Source organism: Primulina eburnea, chromosome 14, assembly GCF_022965805.1.
Source record: "Primulina eburnea isolate SZY01 chromosome 14, ASM2296580v1, whole genome shotgun sequence".
Classification (NCBI taxonomy): Eukaryota; Viridiplantae; Streptophyta; class Magnoliopsida; order Lamiales; family Gesneriaceae; genus Primulina; species Primulina eburnea.
This window is the reverse complement of record NC_133114.1, coordinates 26,033,150-26,058,807: the sequence shown is the minus strand read 5'-3', so window position 1 is coordinate 26,058,807 and position 25,658 is coordinate 26,033,150. Positions and strand designations below refer to the sequence as shown.

Genomic DNA, 25,658 nt, shown 5'->3' with positions numbered 1-25,658 from the left:
CGGTAACAATATCAAACTAAATAATTTACAATCCTACCAAAGATAAAATATCTTATAAACCACATTTAACCATTTAGTCTAGTATAATCGTATATCTCACACTCCCCTTCAAGCTTGGTGTGTGTAGATCTTGATGATCTTAAGCTCGTGGAGAAGAGATTCAAGTGCGTTTTTGTTAACCTCTTAGTAATTAGATCAAACCAGTTGTTGGGAAGTAGGAACATATATCAATTATGCCAACATCCAATTTTTCTTTAATAAAATGTCATCTATTTCAACATTTTTGTTATGTCATGGTGGACAGGGTTGCGAGCAATGCCCGTGGTAGACTTGTTATCACAAAAGAACTTCATAGGATTTTCAAACTCCATCTTCAATTCCTCCATCACCCTCTTAATCCAAATAAGTTCACATACTCAATCGGTCCTGGCCCTATACTCTTCTTCTGCGTTGATCCTAGCTACAACGGACTGTTTCATGCTATGCCATGTCACCAAATTTCCCCACAACAACATGCAATATCCTGAAGTTGACATTCGATCATCATGGAACCATCTCAGTCAGCATTGAAGAATCCTTTTATACTTCTATCGCTGGTTGATGTGATCCGTGTAGATAGTGTGAGCTAGGTCGGGATATCCACCGAATCGAATGAAAGTTTTTGTTTGGAAAGATGAGCAAGGGCTACAACTTGGTGATTATGGCTTCAACCGTAACCTACAAACAAGAAAACGAACTCGTGAATAGACACCGGAAGAGTGTCCGACGTGGCCACTCTGATGCTTATGTCAACAGGTGAAGATGATGAAGATAACCAGTGTAGCTTGGGATAGAAATAAATGCTACTGATGTAAATATGTGTGAATATATGTGGTTGAATGTAGAATGAACATGATATTTATAATAAAGAATATGGTAATGATCTCGTTTTCAGTACACACCTACCACTTATAGCCATGTCCCATGTCACATCAACTTCATGTCATTTCCACCGCGTCAAATCAGTATGATTCTGTCAAGTACGCTTATCGAGATAAGATTTTACCTGTTCTCGCACTCAAGTGCGGCATTACTATCGAGGCTTCCCGGGTAGTGAGTCATCAGCCGTGAATTTTCCCGAGAGCTTGGGCATCTGGTTGTCCGGGTGGATGACTTCCTAGGTACTTACATGCTTTGCAACTCACGAGACCTTTCCACCATCCTACCATGATCCGGGCTTGCCATTTAATGTCCCGGGTCATCCATGACCTGGGCTCTTCCACGGGTATCAATGGTTTTGGCAAAGAACAAATATTTCCCTGGTGTTTACTTCAAGTACCTTAAGATTTGATACATTGCATTAAAATGACCTCGACATGGAGAATGTGTATATTGACTAACTAGACTGACTGCAGATGCGATTTCTAGCCTTGTATGGGAAATGTAGATTAACTTTCTAACAAGGCATTGAGATTTTCCTTTGTCAACAGGCTCTCCTTTCAACATCTTTTCTTTGTTACCAAGCTCAATTGGAGTCTTGCACGGTTTGCATCCAAGCATCCATGTTTCCTCCACGAGATCTAAATTTATTTCTTTTGAGAAATTGAAATTCTCTTTTTGTACCTCCTACGTCCATTCCCAAGAAGTATTTTAATGATCCAAGGTCTTTTAACTTCAAATTCTTTCGCCACCATCGGCTTAATCCTCAAAATTTCTTCCATATCATCTCCAGTGATGATGATGACATTCGCATAGTCTGTGATAATGGTGATCTTACCTCTTTCAAAGTGTCTAACAAACATCGTGTGATCTGTATGTTCCTGTTTGTAGCCAAATCTCTTGAAGAGCATTGAAAACCCGTCAAACCAAACTCGTGGAGATTGTTTTAGGTCATAAAGAGGTTTACTAAGTTTAAAAATAATTTCACCTTTTAATTCAAATCCAGGATGTTGGCATATGTAGGCTTCATCTTCCATTTTCCCGTTTAAAAAGACATTTTTTATATCAAACCGATGTTGATGCCAATCAAGATTGACTGCTAATGAAATGAGAATCCGAACCGTGTTTAGTTTGGCAATAGGGGAAAATGTCTCGTTATAGTCAATTCCAGAAGTTTGCGTAAAACCTTTGGCAACCAATCGAGCCTTGCTTCCCTCCACTGATCTGTTCGCCCTGTATTTAACCGTAAAACCCATTTACACCTCTATGTTGTCTTGCCTTTTGGAAGTTTCACCAAATCCTATGTTTTTGTTTTTTTAGGGGATTCATTTCTAGGACAACAACCTTCAATTCGGGGATTATTAATGCTTCCTTCACATTCCTGGGAATAAATATACAAGACAGGTTTGAGGTAAAAACCCGAAATGAGGGTGACAATTTTGAGTAGGAAACAAACTGAGCTATATGGTATTGGGTGCAAGATCTGACACCTTTCCTGAGAGCTACTGGCATGTCAAGATCAATAATGGGACAAGGTGTACCTGGTTTGCTGAGTGGCTCTACTATCAGATCGGCTGTTTGACAATGAGTGGGGTTCACAACTTCTTTCTCAGTTTGAGGCTTTCTCCTTCGAGTAGCTCTTGCTGTCTAGGAGTGTACTCTCTCATCTTCTAGGCTGGAATGTTAAATTGTATGGATAACATGAGGGCTAGAGAAACAGGAGTTGGGGCTGGAAAAATTGCTGGATGAAGTCGGATATGGTATTGTGCAGTGGATCAATAGGAAAGGATAGACTCAAACTATCCCAGAAGCCAGATTCATTCAGTTTCTCCCCCTGAATTGAAGCATATGGGAATTAGTGTGTTTCTTCAAAAACTGTTACATCATATGTAACATAAAACTTTCTGGTTCGAAGGCAATAACATTTATAACTTTTTTGGGTAGGAGAATAACCCACAACAACTGTTTGATGGCCCTAGGATGCAACTTGCTTCTGTGATGTTCATGAAGGTGGACAAACGTTGTACAATTTTTAAGGGGATTTCATGAGGTGTAAACTAAGGTTAGTGCATAGTAATGGTAGACAAAGGATTCTTGAAGTTGAGTAGGTTACTAAAAAGGCGATTGACAAGATATGTAGAGGTTAGAAGTAAAGAGTGAGTTTCACGTGAGACCGTCTCACGGATCATAATCTGTGAGACCGAGTAACCCTAACCATATTCACAATAAAAAGTAATACTCTTAGCATAAAAAATAATATTTTTTCATGGGTGACCCAAATAAAAGATCCGTCTCACAAATACGACCCGTGAGACCGTCTCACACAAATTTTTGCCAGAAGTAAATCTCCCCACAAGTATTATGGAACGTGCATAGTGAACATAAGAGCCCGCGAAACGTCTAACAAGTGCTTATTTTTGCGTTCCGTCACCTCATTTTGTTGCAAAGTTTCAATATACGAGCTTTGGTGAATAATACCATATTCGGATAAATATTTCCCATTATTTAATTAAGAAGTTAGTTCATTGGTGTTTTAGTCAAATGAACACAAAATGTTTTTTTTAAAAAAAAAAAAATTGCATTGAAAGTTGGAAATAAGGATTTAAAAAAAAAAAACAGAATATATAGAGATAAATTTGAAATTGAAATGACGAGGAAAATTATTTTGGCCAAATCCATAGAGTTAAATTCTTTGGAAGGTTTTTGTCTTTGTCTTGATTTACTAAATAAATTTTGTAATTATAATGTTTATCATTATGAGCAAATTAAGACATGCAACTAATTCTACCACAGAGAGCGTTTGCAATCAAGTCAAACTTTTCCAAACACAATTAACCGACTCCTCCAATATTTCACAAATATGATCTGATATAGCCTATTTTTTCTTACAAAAATCTAATATAAACAGATTAAATTAAATTAAAAAAAAAGCAGTTAGTGGAATCGAAAAACATAAATAAATAATTAAATAATCAATTAACTATAATGGGTAACACCTACAAAAAAAGATATTCAACCCTAAATTCTATAATTATCCATCTATAAATTTTGAGGATTTTTTTTTGTTGAAATCAAAAACAAAATAATCGGAATTTCTTTTTTAACAAAGCTAACTGATTTATCACGATTAAAAAAATTACCATTTAATTTATTCTTGTTCAACCAACTGAAACTGAGGTTGCATTTCAATCCAATTATTTTCATTGTTAAATAACTTAAACAAAAAAAACTTAAATTCATCGTTAATTATTTACACTATAATTATACTAATCACAATAGATTTATAATTATTATTATGTAAATTAATTGAAGGTGTATTTGAATTTCTTTTGTTTAATTTGTAGAAACAATGAAAATACATTTCAAATCCATAGATTTCAAATGACTGAAACAATCTGGACAAATTTGTATTTGAAATTGATTATTGACTAAATAACAGAAATGCTGAAACTGGAACGTATCAATGCAACCATACCATAAATGCATGTCAAAGTAAACTTCTAATGTGCAAAGTTGGACCAACATAAAAATAACAGTACCCATACTCAAAGGCAAAGTAAATTTCCCTTTGAGGTATGCTTAGTCCTCTCTTCCGGTTGATGAACGAGAATATAATGAAATGCTTGCAAATACAACGATATTAGCTTCTCTGTGAAGGCGACGGGGTTAGTGATCCTCGATCTTCTTCAAACCTTTCATATCTGTTGTTTCAACCCTGCAGCATGAAAAAATAGTATGTGAACAATCAAAGAAAACTAGGCATAATTCGACCAACTCCGCTGATTTTGAGATGATGTAAATTTGAAGAGAGAACAATCTTTTGGATTTTGTAATTTCTGAACCAGAAAGACAACAGGAAACTTACGTAGTTCCATAGAGAACAATCTTTTGGATTTTTGTAATTTCTGAACCAGATTGATTTTCTTCAATGAAAATTGTCAAGCTAATTCAAGCAACAATTAACAACGGGCTCACTTTCTTTTAGATATGAAACAACAATTGTTAAGAAGTAAAGAGGCACACAAAGACCGCAAATATACCTTCGGACATTTTGAAACTTGACGTATTTCACAATAACTGGTTTTCCCTGCAACGGTTAGGCATATTAGGCATGTTGCTTCTATAAACAATACTTACCAGTTATATTACTACATAAGCTGGTAAGCTTTTTCTCATGAATTAAAAGGAACCGTACAAGCATAATATCGTACCTCCAGGTTTTCTGTGGATAAAACAGCAGAGTCACTTGGGGGAAAATCGTTAACATTACTGCATCATTTATTAGCCTAATTAGCTATGATTCATTTACAGCGGACGAAACACTAGTGCACAAAAAACTGATCATTAAATATCACCTGAAGCCCATGTGCTCCCTGTTAGCAAAAAGCTTCACAGTCTTGGGACCTGGAAAATAACAACTCATACTCAGATTTTGAATCAAAACTTTGTCCATCGGTTATCTACGGAGACTCAAATAAAACTGCATTCAAGTTGAAAATATCAGAATTTCTAACGTAGCCAGATAATTGTAACAAAATGTCAAACATTGAGACGAAAAGATTGATTTTGATCCCAGCTTCAACAGGAACAACACAAGAGTGATTTCACCCAAGAAAACAAGCATTGAATGTTGGCAAAAAAAAAAAAAACAAGATACATACACTACACAAAACTACAGGACTTGGTCTTTCATAAATGGTAAATCATGAATACGCATATACCTAATTTTCTGGCACTAAATTCTCGAGGTAGTGAACAACTATTGTCCATCTCCAGCTTGGAAAATAGCACTAATGGCTAGATAGTCCGAGATCCTAAAAACAACTAGTAGATGAACATCCCAGGATTATTGCATGAATTGACAAGCCACACTGACTGCATGGGTTATGTCAGAGTGAGTGTAGGATGTAGGATTGGTAGCAAAGCCTATCAAACCAACATTTCATATACTTCGTATGTATTTTGCACATGTATTCTCTAGATTATCTGAATTTGTAATTAAGATCATTGGTTAGTTGGACAGTCGTACCTGTGTTCGATGAGGTCTGAAGCGAAAATTTAAAAATGGGTTCTCTTGTTGGTATAAATAATGCTAAAATTCAATAATAAATAATAAATACAATAAATAATACATACACAACAAATAATATATTACATAAATAACAAGCCAATAAATATTTGAAATATTTACATAAATAATAATCTTCTAGCTAGTTTAGAAGGAAAAATATATCAAATTTGTATAATGAAATTTTTGGATTATTTTTTTGTCAATCAACAACATAGCTAGCTCATTTAGTCATTTTTGTGACATTATTGATCAACGATAAATGTTTATTACCTTCAACTTCGATAAGCTTCTTTATGCTTATGCAACTGTTACTAAGATGATTAACAAAATCTTATAGGCAATATAAGTATTTGAGAATAAACATTCATTTTTTCCAAACACTGTAGCATCTTAAAAAATTATTGAAACTCTGTACAATACTTCATCAAGCTAATTAAAGACTAACTCGTTAACTTCTCCAAATTCAACAAATGCTCCAAAGTCTCTTGATATTGTTTAAATTGTTCAAACCGAATTTGAAGAAAAGATCGATTTTGATCAATTATAAATAAAAATATTCAAATTACACTTTTTTTATTTAATATTGGGCAAAAAAAATTTATTTCAGTAGGTCGTCAACTCAAAATATTTATGTCGGACTCCCTCAAGGACCGGGCTCTGAGGCGGTGGCCTCCTTGGCCTCATAAAAGGTCCGGCCCTAGGTCTACATGTCTCTCCTCTTCTAGACAACTACGTTGAAAATTATTTTCTTTGCGTCAAATCGCTGTAAGAACCATTAGCTGACAAGAGAGTATGGCTCATACTGTGTAAATCTCTCCAATAAGAGCAAATTTTTCTTGATTATCTAACCCAACAATGTCTAGGATTCTTGGTGTATTTTTTCCATAAGGATTATTCGAACTGATTAGCTAACATCTTTTTGAGAAACGATATCCATTGCTAACAATACAATTGTATATACAGAGGATAGGACATCCTTCAGGCTTCAGCTACTAGTCGTAAATATAATCAAACCAGATCTTGCATTGCTAACCATGACAAGTAAATTATTCTGAAAATTTTCAAACAATACTAAGAGATATTAATACCGGGCACAATGTTGAGAAGAAACATGTTTTCTGTTATTATTATTTTTATTATTATTATTACTACTATTATTATTGTTGTTATTATCATTATTTTGCATTTTTCCCATCAACAAGCTACAATATTATGCAGATAGTTGAGAGAGAAAGTAAAAAAATAAACTAGCTAAAAAAGTTACAAACCAAATGGGATGCATAGATCCTAACCAAATCACAACAGCGGCTACGACCGCATACAAGTAAACAAAATCGAAGACTGATTTACAATATCGCATGTAATTTGGTCGTGTCTTCTCCATCAAACTTTGAACAGACAACGAACCTTTGTCCATTATCAATTTAAATCTATATTCTTACAGGTACAAACCTCTTAAGCTATTATGAGTGTCATCCAATTAACATTAGACCAAATGGGATACCTTCCAGCTATGTCCATGATGCAAACCAATACTTTCATAGTTTCATCTTCTTTGATTAACGGACTCTTGTCTCCTTGGCCCTTCCAATCCTCAAATAAATCCATTGGTTCCTCTCTCTACATTGTCCACCTACTTACTTAGTAGTTAGTACCTATCATACTAGCTATACTAGCTCCAATTATTTTCTAATGATTTTCACTCATTCACTGTTCAGAATTTGCAATCCAACTCATGTGTCGTATTTTTCCATGCCAAACCCAATAAAAACCAAAATTCCCTGCAAAATCTCATGTTAAAATGATGTCGTCAAAATGCATGAGAGAACCAAAAAATCATAGTGGGCGACTGCCAAAAAATATAATACATTGTACCAGAAAATTAAAAAACTGTAAGCGGGCAACTAAATGTGCCTTGCATTGTACCAGAAAATAAAAAAACTGTAAGCGGGCAAATAAATGTGCCTTAATCAATACAACACACAATGAGTTTGAATGCAAGAAATAAATCAGTCACCTTCTTCCTCCGGCCCTTTAATGACAACAGAATGCAGTTTAATAACTTGCAAAAAAGGAATATAAATCAATAGTTGCTCATCTGCATCGCTTTCCAAATTCAAATCATCATCTTCTCTATAACCCTGACTTGCAAAATTGAATCAATCAGTATTCAGATACTCTAATAAAAAAACATAGATATAGATTAATCTCTAATTCAACAAATGCCACCGCCGCACTATCTCCCCGCATCACTAGTTATATCATCTAAAATAAAATTCACTAAACGATTAAAAACCCTAAATTTTCTGAAGAAATCTAAAGAGTTAATCACCTGTTTGAGAGCATTTGGAAGAGAGTGGCTGCCGCTTTGATTTAGGCATTCAACACCAGACCAATCAACAAAATCCAGCAAATCAATCTACAGATACATGCGCATCAACAAAGTAGAATCAAATCACAGATACATAAATATGAAAAACAAATCCACAAGAGAAGAGAAGGAAAAAAAACGGGAGCGTACTTGGCTTCTTGGGACTCCAGATACTGATTCAACAGACATGTCCGATTCTTTGGGTGCTTATGTGAGACGAGGGTTCTCCGTTTCCGATGGATTATCGAAGCATTTGGATTTTTACGAGTCTATATATATAAAATTATCTAAATTACTAGTATTTTATACGTACAATTTACTAAATATAATATCGTATCATAATGTTATTTTATACAATTTATTATTAAAATATTATATAAAAAATATTTATATAATTTAAAATAACACTAGGATAACAATAGTAAATTTTATCTTTGCTTCTGAACGGAATTGTTATTTATTTAAAAAAAAATCAAAAAATATATATAAAAAATCATATATTATTTTAGTTATCAAAATGTTAAAAAATAAATCAATATTGTTTATAAAGTCAAATTTTTTGACATTTATTAGATTAATAAATTTTTATTGAAGTTTAATTATTTATTAGGACATATCAAAAAATATTTATATTAAAGTTCTAATTAAAATACATAATAAAAAATTTGTCACATAGAACACATTCTCTTTTGTTTCCAAAATTATCCTTACACTGATATGTTTTTCTCAATATTGACATTGCAACTTATTTTTAATATTATTATTATTATTATATTAAATATAAAATTAAGCATTAATAAAATTAAAAAATCTTATATGAATAATGATTAAAATTTAACACACACTACGTGTGTGAATAATTTACTTACTTTTATGTATATATATATGTGTGTGTGTGTGTGGTCAATTGGTTAATTATTTTATACTAAATAAAAATTAGATTAAATAAAAATATTTTTTCTTAATTATTAAAAATATAGCAGCTGGCATGAATGCAAAAATAATAGCATTTTTTATGCAGGCTCGGACATGTAGTATAAAATCTGAGGCGCTTCCAAATTTTGGGAGCACCGAATTTTTTAATTTTTTTTTACTAGTAGTATAATATAGTTAATCCATGAGTTCATCGCATAAATAACGATAAACGGACAGTGGCTCATCGTGAAAACCTGAAGTCCCACATTCGATTTATCTTTTTTAATGTCACTCATTAACATTCAATAATAATAGATAATCAATATGAAATACCACACTTGTTAGTTCCCGTCAAAAGATAAATCATACACTATTCTACAATGAACAAGCCTGTTAACACTTGATTTCTTCATCCATCGATCTGTTTCAGATGATTTTCTAACAATTGATCACATAATTTTTGTGATTCATCAAAAGTTGCAAATGGCGAAAAATGTTTTCAAGTTGTAGTTGCTCAAAACTTATATTTGATCAATTACGTATGTTACGAGAAAGACTAAATGACTTGGTTACGTTATCGATATAAAAAAAAAGTGGTTGAGAAAATTGATGATGCAAACTTAATCAATATTTTCACTTCCAACACTGTAATATGGGTAATATTTAAATGACAATGTACCGATTCGAAACATGAATTTCATATTTTGTTTGGATGTTCTTTATTTTATTAGTATTTGTTTATGACATATTGTTTTGGATTATAAATTTTTTTTATTTTTTATTTTTAAAATTCATATTATTTATATTATCGTATGTATCAACGAAAAATATATATGAATATTAAGCTTAAGCACACCTTTTTTTTTGTTCTTGCCTCATGTCTAAAAAATCCATGTTCTTGTGTAGACACATATATTCCAATAAAAAGATGATAAAAACAACGTCGATGCACGAACCATTTATATATTATGAATTAATAAAATCTAAACGTGTAATTTTAACTCTAAATTCTGAGGACAACCTATTAAATATACATTAAAAAATCATGTGAGATCATATCAATGATACATTTGTCAAACGAGTCTCTGACCCTACTCAACTCAAAAATGTTACTTTTTCATTTATGACAAAGATATTAGTTTTCCATGTAAATACGGATCGTGTCAAACCGTTTCATTTATTAAATATGTGTTGCGATACCAGAAACCTTTAAACCGCCAACACCAAATTGTAAGAAGTAGAGAAATTATAATTGTGATTAAAAATTTATATATATAAATTTATGTGAAATCGTTTCACAAAAAAACCTACTTTTTTTTTTATTAAAGGGAGCTTTAAATTTTTAATCACAATTATAATTTCTCTACTTCTTAAATTTGGTGTTGGCGATTTGAAGGTTTCTGGTATCGCAACACATATTTCATTTTATTAATTTTGGTTGCTTTGATGAATCAATTGAAGGTCTTTGTTGATATATTTTCGTGGAATATTTCTTTGAAATGAAGAAAAATTTTGATATTTGAATTGAATGGCTTTGTCTTAACCTGTTACATGCATAGAGACATTTTCTGGGGCAGTTTTATTTTGTAACCCTGGTCAAATATTTTTATAAAAAAATAGCCTCATGTAGTGTATTTGTTCACTACATGGGGAGGTCATTTTTTTTAAAAAAATTTTGATCAGGTCTATTTTCTCAAATATCCCTATTCATTTTCTGCTATATTTTTTGTTGACATATATTTAAATATTTTGTTTACAATGAATTTCTCAAAAGAAAATTTATTTTAGCCTACCTTTATTTAAAAATATTAGTTACTCCCCGATGAAAATATAATAAACTACACCCTTTTAAATTTTTTTACATGATTCTTTTGTATTTTTATAGGCAATGATTAAATGTTAATGGTTTATCAACTTCTTTTACTATATTTGATAGAAAATAAACGTTTTTTGAAAAATATAATGATAAGACAAGAGTTAGCCACTAGTTAATTTAAATTTAAACCTTTTTAATATAATTTTTAGTTTAAAATAAAATACATGGAAAATTATTATTAATATAATTGTTAGACAGATTTAATAGGTCAAACTCGTTAAATTTCAGTATAAATCAGGTCGGAGAGTTTAGGCGTTTTTAAAAGAGTTTAGGCGTTTTTAAAAGAGTTTTTTTTTTGTGATGATCGTCTCACGGATATAGATCCGTGAGACGGATCTCCGACTTAGACCAACTCATGAAAAAAATAATACTTTTTGTATTAAAAAATAATATTTTTTCTTAAATTCAAATTAAATATTGTTATACACTATGCCTGCACGTATACATATGCACACGTGTGTGTGTGTGTGTCTACACACACACACACATATATATGTGTGTATATATATTACATCCACACATATACATACATATGTGTGTGTGTGCGCGCGCGCGCGCACTTATATATGTATATATATGTACACATATGTGTGTGTGTGCGCGCGCGCACTTATATATGTATATATATGTACACATGATGCGCGCACGTGTACATGTATGTATATGTGTGGATGTAAAAAAGCTAGAGATGTATTCTCATCCTCTCATTCTTTTAACATTGGAGTGACATGGTCAAAATGGCTGGTATCATGGGCTTCCATTAGTTCTCTATGATATCTCCACTTTTCCCGTACCATACATAGCCAAATAGAAGCAACTTAATTAGTAAGAATCAGTGAAAACCTAGCTAGAAGATCATTGAGATAAATATTAAAATTAAACTTGCTAACTCGGGGTAGGAAAATGACATCCGAGGCACCGACTCCGCCAGTGGTGAAACAAGTTAAAAATGAGAACTTGAAGAAGAACAGAATCCAAGTCTCCAATACAAAGAAACCATTGTTTTTCTACGTCAATCTTGCAAAGGTAGTTAAATTTATTTCTTAAAATACTCCATTAATATATATATATGATCATGCTGCCATGGCCCAGGCTATAGTTTTAATTTATTGGATGTTTAATTTTTAATAAAATTAATATTATTTGTTGTTTTTCTTTTTATGCAGAGGTACTTACAACAGAACAATGAGATTGAGCTTTCAGCTTTGGGCATGGGTAACAGTACATAATCTCACTTTTTTGGCTCTTAATTAATCATGTTAAATTTTGATGGAAAAAAATCAAATATCTTTCTTTCTGAATCCTTTCATGCATCATTTTAATTACTAACTCGTGATCAGATCTCGATAAACAACTTTTTAAAACAGATTTTTTCAGTAATTAAATATTATTTAATGGATGAAAACGTGAAAATTTCTAACACCGATTTTGTGGGAGTTTGTTGGATTGATTTCTGGAATAAAAAATATTTACTTTTTTTTTTTTTACATTGTGACACCAATATTCACTTTTAGAGTAATTGTAAAAATTAAAACTGATTTGGATATACAAAGTAAAACAGAAATGTATTGCATATAAATTATTTTCCTTTTTTCCATTGCCTTACAAAAGTTGACTTTTTTTTTTTTTTGAGAATACAATATTTTTTTTTCCCCAGAAAAAATTGGATTTAATAGAACTATTTATGTCTCGAATTAATATTATTTTAATTTGCTGTGATGACGTTTACAGCAATCACAACAGTAGTCACTATAGCTGAGATTCTGAAGAATAATGGATTTGCAAAGGAGAAGAGTAAGCATTATATTAGTTCTTGAATGCTTTTAATTCAAACAATATTAATTTTTTAAATTCTCAAAATGAAAAATAATTTAAAAAATCAAATTATAGTAAGGTAAAATTACACAAATTCAAAATGATAAAAATCATTAATAATTGTTATAGGTATTTTGACGTCAACCGTGGATATGAAAGACGAAGCCAAGGGCCGCATTGTTCACAAAGCCAGGGTAAGGGACGAAAGCGCGCTATTTATATTTTATTTATTTCTCATAACAATTGATGAGAAACACACAGTTTAATTTGGTGCGAAGAAACGACGTTAAATGATCATATATTATTATTTCATCTAACGTTCAGTATGTTATCTATATATATATATATATATATATTAATTTATCATTCATATATTATATATCTTTCATCGTCTCTTCTTATTAACCGAATGACGCCTAAACATTTAAGACTTCAGGGAGAACTTACATTTTTCTCATCGGCTTTTTTTCGTTTAATATTTGCTCAGATTGAAATTGTGCTGGAGAAGTCTGAAAACTTTGAGTCACTAATGAATGCAAGCCATGCAACGCCTCCGCCGCAGCATCAAAGTGCAGATGGGAAAATCACAGAAAATCAACAATAGAATTGATGTTTAAAACAGCATCAATGGTTCCTTCGTATGTTCATTGCCATTGTTACTTCCATTCTCATTTTTATAGATTTGTGATTTGTATCAAGTTAAATTAAAGCAACCATTGCGTGCTCGAGTTGTCGTTGTTACACACATAGATTTTGTATTTGAATGTTGTATTTGTATCAGGTTCAGTGTGTGTGGACAATGATATAAGTGAATTTATGTCATTTTTCTTGTTCGAATTTTATTTACACTATTAATATCAATACAAATTGAAATAGAAAGGTATATATGAGCTGTTATACTGTTTTATCTGACGTTGTAAGGTTGTTAGTTTAGGCCTTTTTTATTATTCTAATATATAATTTTCAACACGAATCACACAGATAATATATGCAACAGTTTTCCAGTAGGGTAGTATTCATAGTAGTTATTATCCTTGGTTGCACTGATTAGTTCATCTTTTACACTTTCAAGCATGAGGGGCATAGCGTTGCTCGCGATCCATTCCTGTAGTTATTGGCTGTAGTGAGGTGACCCTCTTATGTATGAGAGGAGCATCCCTCGCGTTGTGAGTTGTCCTACCTAAGTTCCCAGCTATCTTTGTTATAAACTTCCGTAGTGAATTGCATTCATCCTCCTCTCCCCATCGAACCGATTGAAAGAACTAGTCCTTAAACTATAATCTTTCTAGAGGTTCCATGAATTGATTGAGAAGAAGTAGCGGTCAGCTTTAAATCTGTTACCGCTTTCTGAAAAAAGGATCTATAAACACGCGATATGTTCTTTCGGAATCTTCTCCCCTTTTGATAGAAAAAAGCAAAGTGATACTCATGGAAAATTTAGGGTCTGATCCCAACGAGCGTCACTAGTTCAGACGTGGGCTTTAAGATGACCCTGAGCCTGAAATAAGAAAGAAGATCGTTAAGAGGGGGCCAGGAGGGTGTCCTGGCGTAGCCCCTCCGACGCTCAAGTCAGTGACTGAAGATATATGAGGGGAACAGCTAAGGGTGCTGCTGAAAACAATATCGAATCCCTGAATTAACAATCAAACCTGGTATTTATAAGAGAATACATGGGCCCTTGATTGGCCTGCCTTTCATTTGGGCTAGGGATGGGCCAGGGGTAATGGGCTCATCCATGGGGTATCAGCATGTCATCAGCATACCGGGCATACCCAAAGCTTTTCTTCTTTTACATGAAGGAATGCTTTTTTTTTTTTGCCGAGTTGGTGCAGGAAGACGTTCATGAGCACGGGGGATTTTGGGCTCCCGAGTGAGAACGAGAAATAGGCGATGCACCATCCTTGCTGCTACGTACATTTTCCTTGACAGATTCAGCGAATTGAATCCATACTCAAACTCAAAAGAGGACCACAAGCTCGGTGCTCGACGAAAGAGAAAGTATCGGCATTAAGAAACTTCTTGGGGAGTATAGTAAAAGAAAGAGCCCGAAATTCAAAAAAGAGGGATTTTTTAAAATTGAACCCCATAATCAAATTTAACCTTAAAATAAGTTTATTAATTAAATTATTATTCTAAATATATGTTAAATTCCAAGCATATCCTTTCATTCCAAATATGTTAATTAGCCTTTTTACCTTCTTTATATTATTTTGCATGAACATAAACATAAATTAGAAGATTAGAGATTAAGTTAAATTGACCAAATTTATAGTGTAATTATAAACTAATTCATACTAAATTTTATAAGTTTTTTATAAAATATTGTTAATATAAATTATTGTTGTACGGATTTAATTAAATACTTCATTCATAACAAATTAAGAATGATAAAATATGTTTTTCAAACATATAAATCTGTGAGTTGTTACTCCAAAATTAAAGATGATATATTAATAAATTTCAAATGTCTTTCAATATTTATCACGAGATTTGGAATATAATTGTTTGGTCTTCCTTACAAAGTCTCGATATTCGTAAGCAGTAAATTGCATCATATATTTATTTAATTTTAATTATGTTGGGCTATATATTTAAGGGAATCACAATGAAGTTATCTTTACTAAAATATTTTCGTGGCTTTTTCAACGTTAATCCACGATTTACTATAGAATTTCATTGCCTTCCCAACAATGTCCCGAAAATTAAAAAAAAAAACTTTAAATTGAATCTTGAATTTAATTTTGTTTTTGTGCAACTTCAAGTGAATCAAAATAAAACTATTTATTGTAAAAATGAACTTATTCTTGCAGTAATCTTCACTTATTGTTTTGGTGAAATAAAATAAAATGATTAAATAACATAAATAAAATCTCCATGATTACACGAACATACTCTGTATCAACTGAAAATCTAGCGAGTTGAAGCATTTTGATGATATCTCATAGACTAATTATCAAAATGACAAACGGACAAAGCAATGACAAAAAAACTTAATTTGTTATAAGTCACATTTCAGGCGACTAGACTAATTTAAACGTTATCTACGCTAATTGTACGTTGCATGATCGAGCTAGATGACACAGATACAACAACCTGCAGTGTTCGGTTAGTACAGATAACTTCGGGTTTTTTTAAAAAATAATTTAATTTTAAAGTTTTTTTTTTCAAAAATAATCTTAAAAAAAAATTTCAATTCTAGTGTAATCCGCGTTTACCAAGTGCGGACGGTGCTCACGTGGAGTACCGGAAGAAAGTGAATTGTGCAAGTTATGATCAGATGCGATGTTTGACTAGCATTGCTGTTAGCAATGCATTTTCTTTACCGGGAGAAATTGTTAGATATCGTTACAGGAATTATAATCTCCGGGATCATGGGCAAACTTCTGCTGCTAGAATTGTGGTTCAAAAAAGGAGGTTCTTGGGATGTGGTGATGGCGAGGTTGGAAATATGCTCTCCAAAGTACATGAAGAGAGACGTGTTTTAGGGTAAGTTCAGGCCCAAATTTTTATTTATTATGATGATACCCCGATATGTCCCGGGCAGTTAATCCCGAGAATGCTCGGGTCATGGGTCAGGCCCATGAGCGATGCCCGGGTCAGGACAGCCCATCTCCCGAGTGGTTGATTCAGGACATAGCACCAGAGTTCTGGTATAACTTCTCTTCTGACACCTCGAAGCGATGGAGGCATTTAATGATGTTGACTTAATAAAATACACGCGGCCGAGCTGTTAACATTAATGAGTGACTGGACAGATGGGATATGACTAATATATGATTTGACATGTCAGAACAATAGGGTATAATCAGCCGCCCTATTATATTTAATGTGCACATCCCAAAAAATGAGGTCATCATTATTTCCTCCACTATAAATACCAGGTTTTGCATTTATTCCTTCATTCAGATATTAATGAACATTTAACACACTCATTTATTGCACACCAATATCACAGCCATCACTTGGCTACATTGGTTTTATTGCTTGAGTACCCTGCTGACTTAAGCATCGGAGTGGCCACGCCGGGGACCCCCTCCGGCGCCCATTCACGTGGTTGTTTTTCTTATTGGCAGATCTTTCAAAAGCAAACGAAGAATCTTCCTTCCAGTTCGCCGTCTTAGCTCATATTTCTTCCCGTATTCTTGATAGCTTACCCGGTAGAGTTCCCGACCCGACTCCACTGTTCGACCCGGGTGGCATCATTGGCGCCGTCTGTGGGAAATCTGAGTCCTAAGACGTGGATATGGCTCCTACTAGGAGAGCAAACCAAGACGCCTCTCGAGCCCCAGAGGAAAACAATACACGTCTCTCTGGCGTAGGTGGTCCCCCCCTAATGATCCTCAACCCACCATTCATTTGACTCCCGAAGAATTGAAGAAAATCATAACCGATGCCGTCAACATGGCTAACGCGAAAAAGGCTGCTTCTCACCAGGCCAGTCAGCATGAACAGCAGCGTAAGCAAACACAAGAGGAAGAAAGAAGGGAAGAAGAAAGGGAAAGCGCAGGTTCTAAATCCCCCACTATCGCTGGAGAATTGGAAGAATTAAGGAAAAAAGTGAAAGCATTGGAAGGGCAGGCTGTCTCCAAGGGCGGTATTTCTGTAATCAAAGGCTGCCCATTCTCTGACATCATCATCCGGGAACCACTTCCCGGGCATTTCAAGTCGGCAAAAATCAAAGATTACGATGGAAGCTCTGACCCTGAGGAACACCTCGCGCGTTTCGAAAATATGGCCATGTTGCACTGCTATGAAGACCCAATCAAATGTAAAGTATTTCTTACCACTCTGGTCGATTCCGCACAGAGATGGTTTGAAGGGTTGGCACCACAAAGCATCTGTTGCTTTGAAGATTTTCAAAAAGTGTTCTTGCATCAATTTAGCAGTAGTAAAAAGTACAAAAAGACCGCCTTCAGTTTATTCGAAGTAAAGCAAAGGCAAGATGAAACCCTGAGGGCTTATCTCAAAAGATTCAATCGGGTGGCCCTTGATGTGCCGACCTGTGCACCTGAGACAAAAACCACCGCATTTATGCAAGGGTTATGGGAAGGGGATTTCTTCCGATCCTTAACCAAAAAACTGCCTGAAAATTTTGAGGATCTCCTGTCACGAGCAGAGAAATATATCAATATGGAAGAAGCGCAAAACCAGAAAAGAGAGGCCTTGAAAAGAGCAAGAGGAGATCGGACTTACAAAACTGAAGAAAGAGCTCCTAAGAAAAGTGGTGGGGGTCATTTTCCCCATGTGCCTTTAAAGATGGCTCGGGACAGAGAGATTCAAGAGTGCGGGACAAATGAAGTCCTTCCTCCCCGTTCAGAGGTCAGAATCTCCAAGCCAGAACAAAAAAGGTACTGTACCCTTCATAAAAATTGTGCTCACGATACTAATCAGTGCCGAGTCCTGGGAAGAAATGCTAATAGACGTCCCGTGTCCGCGCCTCACCCGCCACGAGAACGATCTAAACAACCACCCTGGTTGTCCAGACGTTCATCGCTGAATATTCCCCAAAGAACGATGAGCACTCCAAGTGGAAGACGAGGAGGAGAAACGAGTACCCGGGAAGAGAGAATCAAGCCAGCGGGAGGAGAGGATCCTTCTCCGAGTCGAGGAGTAATCAAAATGATTTCAGGGGGATCTACTGATGGCGACTCTAATCGGGCAAGGAAGGCAAGGGGTAGGAGGGAGTGTCTAGAAGTTGATAATAAAAGAAGAGACGAGCCGATTATAAGCTTTGGACCAGAAGATCTCCAAGGAGTGAGTTTACCTCACAATGATGCGCTGGTCATTCAGGCCCGCATCGCCAACTACGACTTGTTAAGAATTTTCGTGGATAATGGGAGCTCTGTCAATATTATTTTCAAAGATGCCCTCATCCAAATGGATCTGCATGAATACCAGCTGGGAACTGTGGAAACCGCCCTGTTCGGGTTTGCTGGTCACGCCGTGTATCCCGAGGGGGAAATTGCTCTACCCCTGACTCTGGGCACTGGAGACTTGAGAAAAACTGTAATAACTACTTTCACAATAGTGGACGCCCCATCTTCATATAATGTCATCATAGGGAGACCAGCCATGAATGAAATGAGAGCAGTGGCCTCGACGTACCACCAAAAGATCAAATTCCCAGTGAAAGGACAGGTCGGGGAAGTTAAGGGCGACCAGCCCTCTTCTCGAAGATGTTATGGAGAAACAGTCCGAATTGATCAGAAGAAGGTAAGAAGGGAAGGGAAGGGGAAAGAACACCAGGAAGAAGCCCGGGAAGGGGAAGTACACTTTGTGACGAAAGAAGAGCAAGAATCGGTGGAGATCGAGTCGGGAAAGACTATCCGGATAGCTCGGGACATCTGCGCCACCACCCGGGTAAAACTCTTGCAATGTTTAAAAACTAATGCTGATATCTTTGCTTGGTCTCAGCAGGAACTGTCCGGGATCTCGCCCCAAGTGGCCGAGCATAAACTGAATATCCTCCCAGGGTCCCGGCCAATTAAGCAAAAAAAGCGACATTTCGGCCCGGAGAAAGATAAAATAATTGAAAAACAGGTCGAAGAATTGCTGAGGGCTGGACAAATTAGGGAAGTCCATTTCCCTTCTTGGCTATCGAATGTAGTTCTCGTCCCAAAGTCTACTGGGAAATGGAGAATGTGCGTAGATTTCAGAGACCTGAATAAAGCTTGCCCGAAGGATTGTTACCCACTCCCTCGGATTGATCAGCTAGTCGTTCCACTTCTGGGTGTGAAATCTTGAGCTTTTTGGATGCATATCAGGGATATCATCAGATCCCTTTAGCTACAGAAGATCAAGACAAAGCTAGTTTCGTCACGTCTGGGGGAACTTTCTGCTATGTTGTAATGTCTTTTGGACTGAAAAATGCAGGGGCTACATATCAACGACTGATGAATCTTGTCTTTCAAAAACAGATAGGCCGAAATATTGAAGTATATGTGGATGACATTTTGATTAAAACCCGAGAAGTCGCTCATTTCATCGATGATCTGATCGAAACCTTCGCCACTTTGAAGCAGTATGGGATAAAACTTAACCCGGCCAAATGTGTGTTTGGGGTTAAGAGTGGGAAATTCTTGGGGTTCATGGTCACGGATCGAGGAATCGAAGTCAACCCAGAAAAAATCAGGGCCATCATGGATATGCCCTCTCCTCAGTCGGTTCGAGATGTGCAAAAACTGACAGGGAAAATTGTAGCCTTATCACGCTTCATTTCCCGATCTGCACACCGTAGCTATCCTTTCTTTCAAGTTCTGAGGAAAGCACAGAAATTCGGCTGGGATGACAACTGCGAGCAGGCCTTTCAAAATTTGAAAAAACACCTGGCTGAATTGCCTGTCTTAGCAAAACCCGAGCTCGGAGAAAAATTGTGGGTCTATCTCTCAGCCATCGAAATTGCTGTTAGTTCCGTGCTCGTCAAGGAAGAAGGGACCGATCAGAAGCCTGTCTACTATGTCAGTCACGCCCTTCGCGGAGCCGAAATGAGATACAGTGAATTAGAAAAGATTGCTCTGGCTTTGGTAATGACTGCTCGAAAGCTGAGACCGTATTTCCTATCACATCCCATTGTGGTCCTCACTAATTCTCCTCTCGGCAGAATTATGACTCATACAGAGGTCTCGGGGAGGATGATCAAATGGACTGTAGAACTCGGGGAATACGATATTGAGTATAAACCCCGGGCTGCAATAAAAGCACAAGCGCTATCAGATTTCTTAACAGAAATGATCCAGCCCGAGGAAGAAAAAGTGTGGAGGGTATTTGTTGATGGCGCTTCAAACATAGCGGGATGCGGAGTGGAGGTCGTCTTGATCTCCCCACTCGAAGAAAGGGTTAAATTGGCTTTGAGGATTGACTTTAGGGTCACGAATAATGAAGCGGAATACGAAGCTGTCTTGGCAGGGTTGCGCGCTGCCCGTGAGATTGGGGCCTCCCGAATCATCATTTATTCCGACTCCCAGCTGGTTACTCAACAAATTAAAGGATCTTACGAAGTTAAGAATGAGAAGATGCTCAAGTACTTGAATCTTATCACTTCTCAAGCGTCATCCTTCACAGACTGGAGTATCGAACAGATTCCCCGGGAAGAAAACACCGAAGCCGACACGTTGGCTAAATTGGCGGCTTCCTTGACAGAAGTAAGCACCCGGGAGATTCTCTATTGTTCGAAGCTCGTATCCTCGCTTGAAGAAGAAACACCCCCGCTGAGAAAAGACTCTTGGATGACTCCTCTCATAGAGTACATAAAGGAGGGAAAACTTCCGGAAGACCGGACCCAAGCTGTAAAGATCAGGAAGCAGGTACCCCGATTTGCCCTTTTAAATGATGTTTTATATAGGCGATCCTTTCAGGGCCCCTTACTCAAGTGCCTATCGGGGGAAGAGACAGAGTATGTCCTTCGGGAAGTACATGAGGGATGCTGTGGGGAACATCTCGGGGGAACGGCTCTATCGCGGAAGGTTATTTTAGCAGGATTTTGGTGGCCTCAAGTAAACCAAGATGCTACCCGGCTCGTCCAGAAATGCCAAGGTTGTCAACATCACTCTAATTTCCACCACCGCCCAACTGCCAACATGCAACCGATCTCCGCATCATGCCCTTTTGACCAATGGAGATTGGACATCGTGGGTCCCTTTCCGCCAGTTCGCGCCCAGAAGAAGTTCCTCCTGGTAGCTGTAGATTATTTTTCTAAATGGGTAGAAGCCGAGCCGTTGGCAAGAATCACCGAGGATGAAATCATGAAATTCTTATGGAGAAACATTGTCTGCCGATATGGCATCCCCAGGAAATTGATTTCAGACAATGGCAGGCAATTCCAAGGAAAAAAGATTACCTCTTGGTGTCAGGAAATGAAGATTATGCAATATTTTACCTCAGTAGCCTACCCTCAAGCCAATGGCCAGATAGAGGTAACCAACAGGATCATTGTGCAAGCTTTGAAAGCCCGGTTGCAGGGGAAAGGAAAAGATTGGGTAGAAGAATTACCCAGCGTCTTATGGGCTTATCGGACTACTCCTCGAACATCCACTCGGGAAACCCCATATGGTCTGGTTTATGGATCTGAAGCAGTCTTGCCAGTAGAAATCGGGCAATCTTCCACTCGAGTGGAATCCTATTCGAGCAACAATGACTTATCTCGAGCCCTGGAGCTCGACCTTGTGGAAGAAAAAAGAGATCGGGCGGTCATCCGGATGGAAGCTTATCGCAGCAGGATCATAAAATCCTATAACAAGCACGTCCGAAAAAGGGATTTTCACGTGGGAGATCTGGTTATGAAAAAAGTTAAACCGGTGGGTGATGTGGGGAAGCTAGAAGCCAAATGGGAAGGGCCTTTCAAAGTAATCAGAAAAGTCAGTTCTGGTACTGCCTATTACCTCGAAGATCCTCAAGGACGTGTTCTTAAAAGACCATGGAATGCTTTTCATTTAAAGAAGTATTACGCTTAAGAAACATTTGTATCTGTTATTTCTACACTGAATGAAGGAAATTACTCGAAAGAATTATCTTTTAAGTCCAGGGACCCGTACCCTGGCCCGGTGGACCCGTACCCCAGATAATCTTTTAAGTCCAGGGACCCGTACCCTGGCCCGGTGGACCCGTACCCCGGATAATCTTTTAAGTCCAGGGACCCGTACCCTGGCTCGGTGGACCCGTACCCCGGATTATCTTTTAGGACTTATACCCAACCCGGGTAAACCGTATCCCATTTAGCAATCGAAATTACGAAATTTTACTAAAGGAAGCAAAATCGAAAAAAGAAACATGCATACATAGATCAGAGGAAAGAGGTTACAAAAAAAAAAAAAGAGAGTTATTTATTCCGCAGGAGGGTCCTGCTTATCCATATCTTCCTTGTCATCATCTGGGAGAGATGCAACAGCCTTCTCCAAATCCGGGAAATCTTCCATATCCGCTGGAACCATGCCAGCTTCCTCGAATTGCTCCAAACACTTGTTGAAGCCTTGTTCAAAGTACGGGAAGGCTTTTCTGGCCAGCATTCGTTTAAAATCCGAAGACTTCAGGAAGTGTGACATCTGCTCTGTCTGGGTTTTCCTCAAAAGGGCCACTGCCGCCTGAAAGTCCTCAGCCCGGACCCGGTGATATTCTGCATCTTCTCTGGCAGCCAGCATCCCTTCTCTAGCCTCAGCAGCCATCGCCTCGAAATCCTCGGCACGAGCCCGGGAGGATTCTGCTTCTGCCCTGGCCGACTACGCCTCCGCCCGGACATCAGATAATTCTGCCTGAAGCAGGTCCATCTGCTGCTGCCAAATGGCCTTCTCCCGGGCCAGGACATTCTCGTGAATTTCCCTGATCCGGTTTACTTCCTCTTGGAGCTGACCATGCGCTCCCTGAGCGGCCTTGGTTTGGGCATTAGCTCTCTTGGCTATCTTCGCCACTCGTTCATGCCCATGAAGTAACATTTGTAAACCCTGGTAGTAAAAAGGTCAGGAAAATTTGCAAGAGAAAGGAAGAAGCAAGAGAGAGGGAACCCAAAAAATGAACTTATCGAGAAGGTCCGGGCCGCTCCTTCGCTCAGGAGCATATTAGGGTGCATTCCCTGAAGATGTGCCACCTCGTCAGGTCGGAGGAAGCTCCCGATCACCCCTAGCAGATCTGAACTAATGGTATCCCCAAAAATATTGGGGAGAACCAGAGGCCTCGTCGCCGAAGGGCCTGCAGAAGGATCAGCCAAAGCAGGAGAAGGGGTCATCCCCTCGGGCTCATCTTCCACCACAACCGTCTCCACCCGTGGCTCCGTGGTGGCTCTCCTCTTGCGACGGTTCAGGGAAGTTGAGTCTTCCTCCCCTCCCGAAGAGATAGGCCCCACCCGGGGAGAACTGGCCCCTGCTTGGGCATCACTCTCTGCTTCTCGGGCCAAATCTGCCTCGCTGGCTCTGCGTTCTTCTGTTTCTTGAGCTTCAGCTGCCTCCCTAGCACGGCGTGCTTCCAATTCACCAGCTTCGGCCGCCTCCCTGGCCCGGCGCTCCTCCTGTTCCTGGGCTTCCATCGCCCTTTTCTCCGCTCTAATCCTCTTTTGCTCCGCTTTCCTCTGAGCAGCAGCCTCTTGAAAGCTTGCTTTGATCATGTCTTCTTCGGCTACATCAAAAACACAGAGGGTCAGCAAAGTAAAGTTGCGAAAAAAAAAAAAAAAAAACAAGAAGCCAAGAAAAGCGATTTACCTGCCTGCGACCCGGGTTGATCAAACCCGTCGATGATCTGATCTACAGGGTCTTCAGGCCGGGACCCGATCCCGTAATAGGCCAGATTGTTCGACCCAATCAGCACTGAAGATAAGAAGGATTGCTTTCCTAAAACATCCCAGGCATCGGTAAAAGGAGGAAGAAGTTTGAAATCTCGGGGAAGCTCGGGTTGTTTGGGCATGGAAGGAAGAAACCCCAAAGCACAGGTGGGGAGAGTCGGAAATTTAAGAAAGAAAAATTTTGTTTTCCATCCCTTCAAAGAAGAAGGGATGTCGGTTAAAAACCGATAGTGCATCCGGGCCATAAAAGAAAAAACCCCGTCATTAAATCGACAGGAATAAAAATAGTGAAAGATGGAAGAGTTAATGGGAATAAGTTTCATGCGGAACAAAACAAAAGTAGCTGCCATAATACGAAAAGCATTGGGATGAAGATGATTGAGAGGAAGGTTAAAAAATCGAGCCAACCCTTCAAAGAAATGATGAACCGGGAAACGGAGACCACTCCTAAGCTGCTCAAGGAAGAAAGCGTGGTATCCGAGGGGAGGAGTATCAGGATGGTCATTAGGTCCGGGAATCCTAATGTCATAAGTAGAAGGAATAGCTCCCAGGGACCGAATGTCTCCTAAACTACCCGGACGGAGAGTGGAAGACACCGTAGAAAACCAGAAGGGCCCTGTTATTTTATCCTTCCCTCTACTCGGGGAGCCCAGGGGTCGGGAAGAAGACGCTTTAGCAGTCTTCTTGGACAAAGATCGAGAGGGAATAGTAGGAATACCCCTCGGAATCTGAACAGACTGGTCAGAAGGGGTGGGAGAATTGTCCTCCGATAGGCCCCTAGCATTTTTGCCAGAGGTAGAAGAAGTGGAATTGGACATGATGGAAAAGAAGCAAATAAGGCACAGAAAAGAGAGACTTACTGAGAGGAATTGAGGGTGATGGTTGATAGTCGGAGAGATCGCCGGAGAAATCTACAGAGAAGACCGAGGAAGAAAACAAGCAGGGCTTCGCCGAAGAATAAATTTGCAAGTGATTTTTAGAAAAATCGATGGATCGCTATATATAAGGGAGAGATGGAATCTATGCCGTTGATCTAGCATAGATCGGACGGGCTAGATTAGCCTTGGAAGTTGAGCGGCATCATTCGGCGTGAAAATTGAAAAGACAGTTGCTCAAATCGAAGCGCCATGGTAGCTGAGAATACGTACGGGCTCTGACAACACGTCATCAGAATTCTATCATTATGACTGCGCAATGATTGACTGAAAAAGCGAAGAGAGGGATTGGGATAATGCCATATCTCGGTCTTATTCAGATCCCGGAAGAACTAAAGTTATCGAATGAGTACCCACTATACCCAGATTGGGACTTACCGATTTATCATATGACTATTCTTTTATATCCATGCGTGAAAAAGGTAAAGAGGTAATACGCCCCGATAGAATCCTTTTATCACAATCAAGAAAGAAACATGCCAAGTCCCGGCCTC

At 37.6% G+C, this 25,658-nt stretch overlaps 2 protein-coding genes across 2 annotated transcripts; one reads left to right on the top strand and one right to left on the bottom strand.

The window, feature by feature from the left end:
* Positions 1–4,268: 4,268 nt before the first annotated feature.
* On the bottom strand, positions 4,269–8,650 carry LOC140812686 (PITH domain-containing protein At3g04780). The gene is made up of 8 exons (XM_073171034.1): positions 8,511–8,650; positions 8,322–8,408; positions 8,007–8,130; positions 5,274–5,322; positions 5,130–5,187; positions 4,959–5,005; positions 4,784–4,861; positions 4,269–4,633 (listed from the first exon to the last, which is right to left on the bottom strand). The coding sequence occupies exons 1-8, from the start codon at positions 8,547–8,549 to the stop codon at positions 4,585–4,587; spliced, it is 531 nt and encodes a 176-aa protein (XP_073027135.1). The 5' UTR covers positions 8,550–8,650; the 3' UTR covers positions 4,269–4,584.
* A 3,312-nt stretch (positions 8,651–11,962) lies between these two features.
* On the top strand, positions 11,963–13,856 carry LOC140812760 (uncharacterized protein At2g34160-like). Its single transcript, XM_073171119.1, has 5 exons — positions 11,963–12,177; positions 12,318–12,366; positions 12,883–12,945; positions 13,096–13,160; positions 13,454–13,856. Exons 1-5 carry the CDS (start codon positions 12,055–12,057, stop codon positions 13,568–13,570), a joined length of 417 nt encoding a protein of 138 aa, XP_073027220.1. The 5' UTR covers positions 11,963–12,054; the 3' UTR covers positions 13,571–13,856.
* The last annotated feature ends 11,802 nt before the right edge of the window (positions 13,857–25,658 follow it).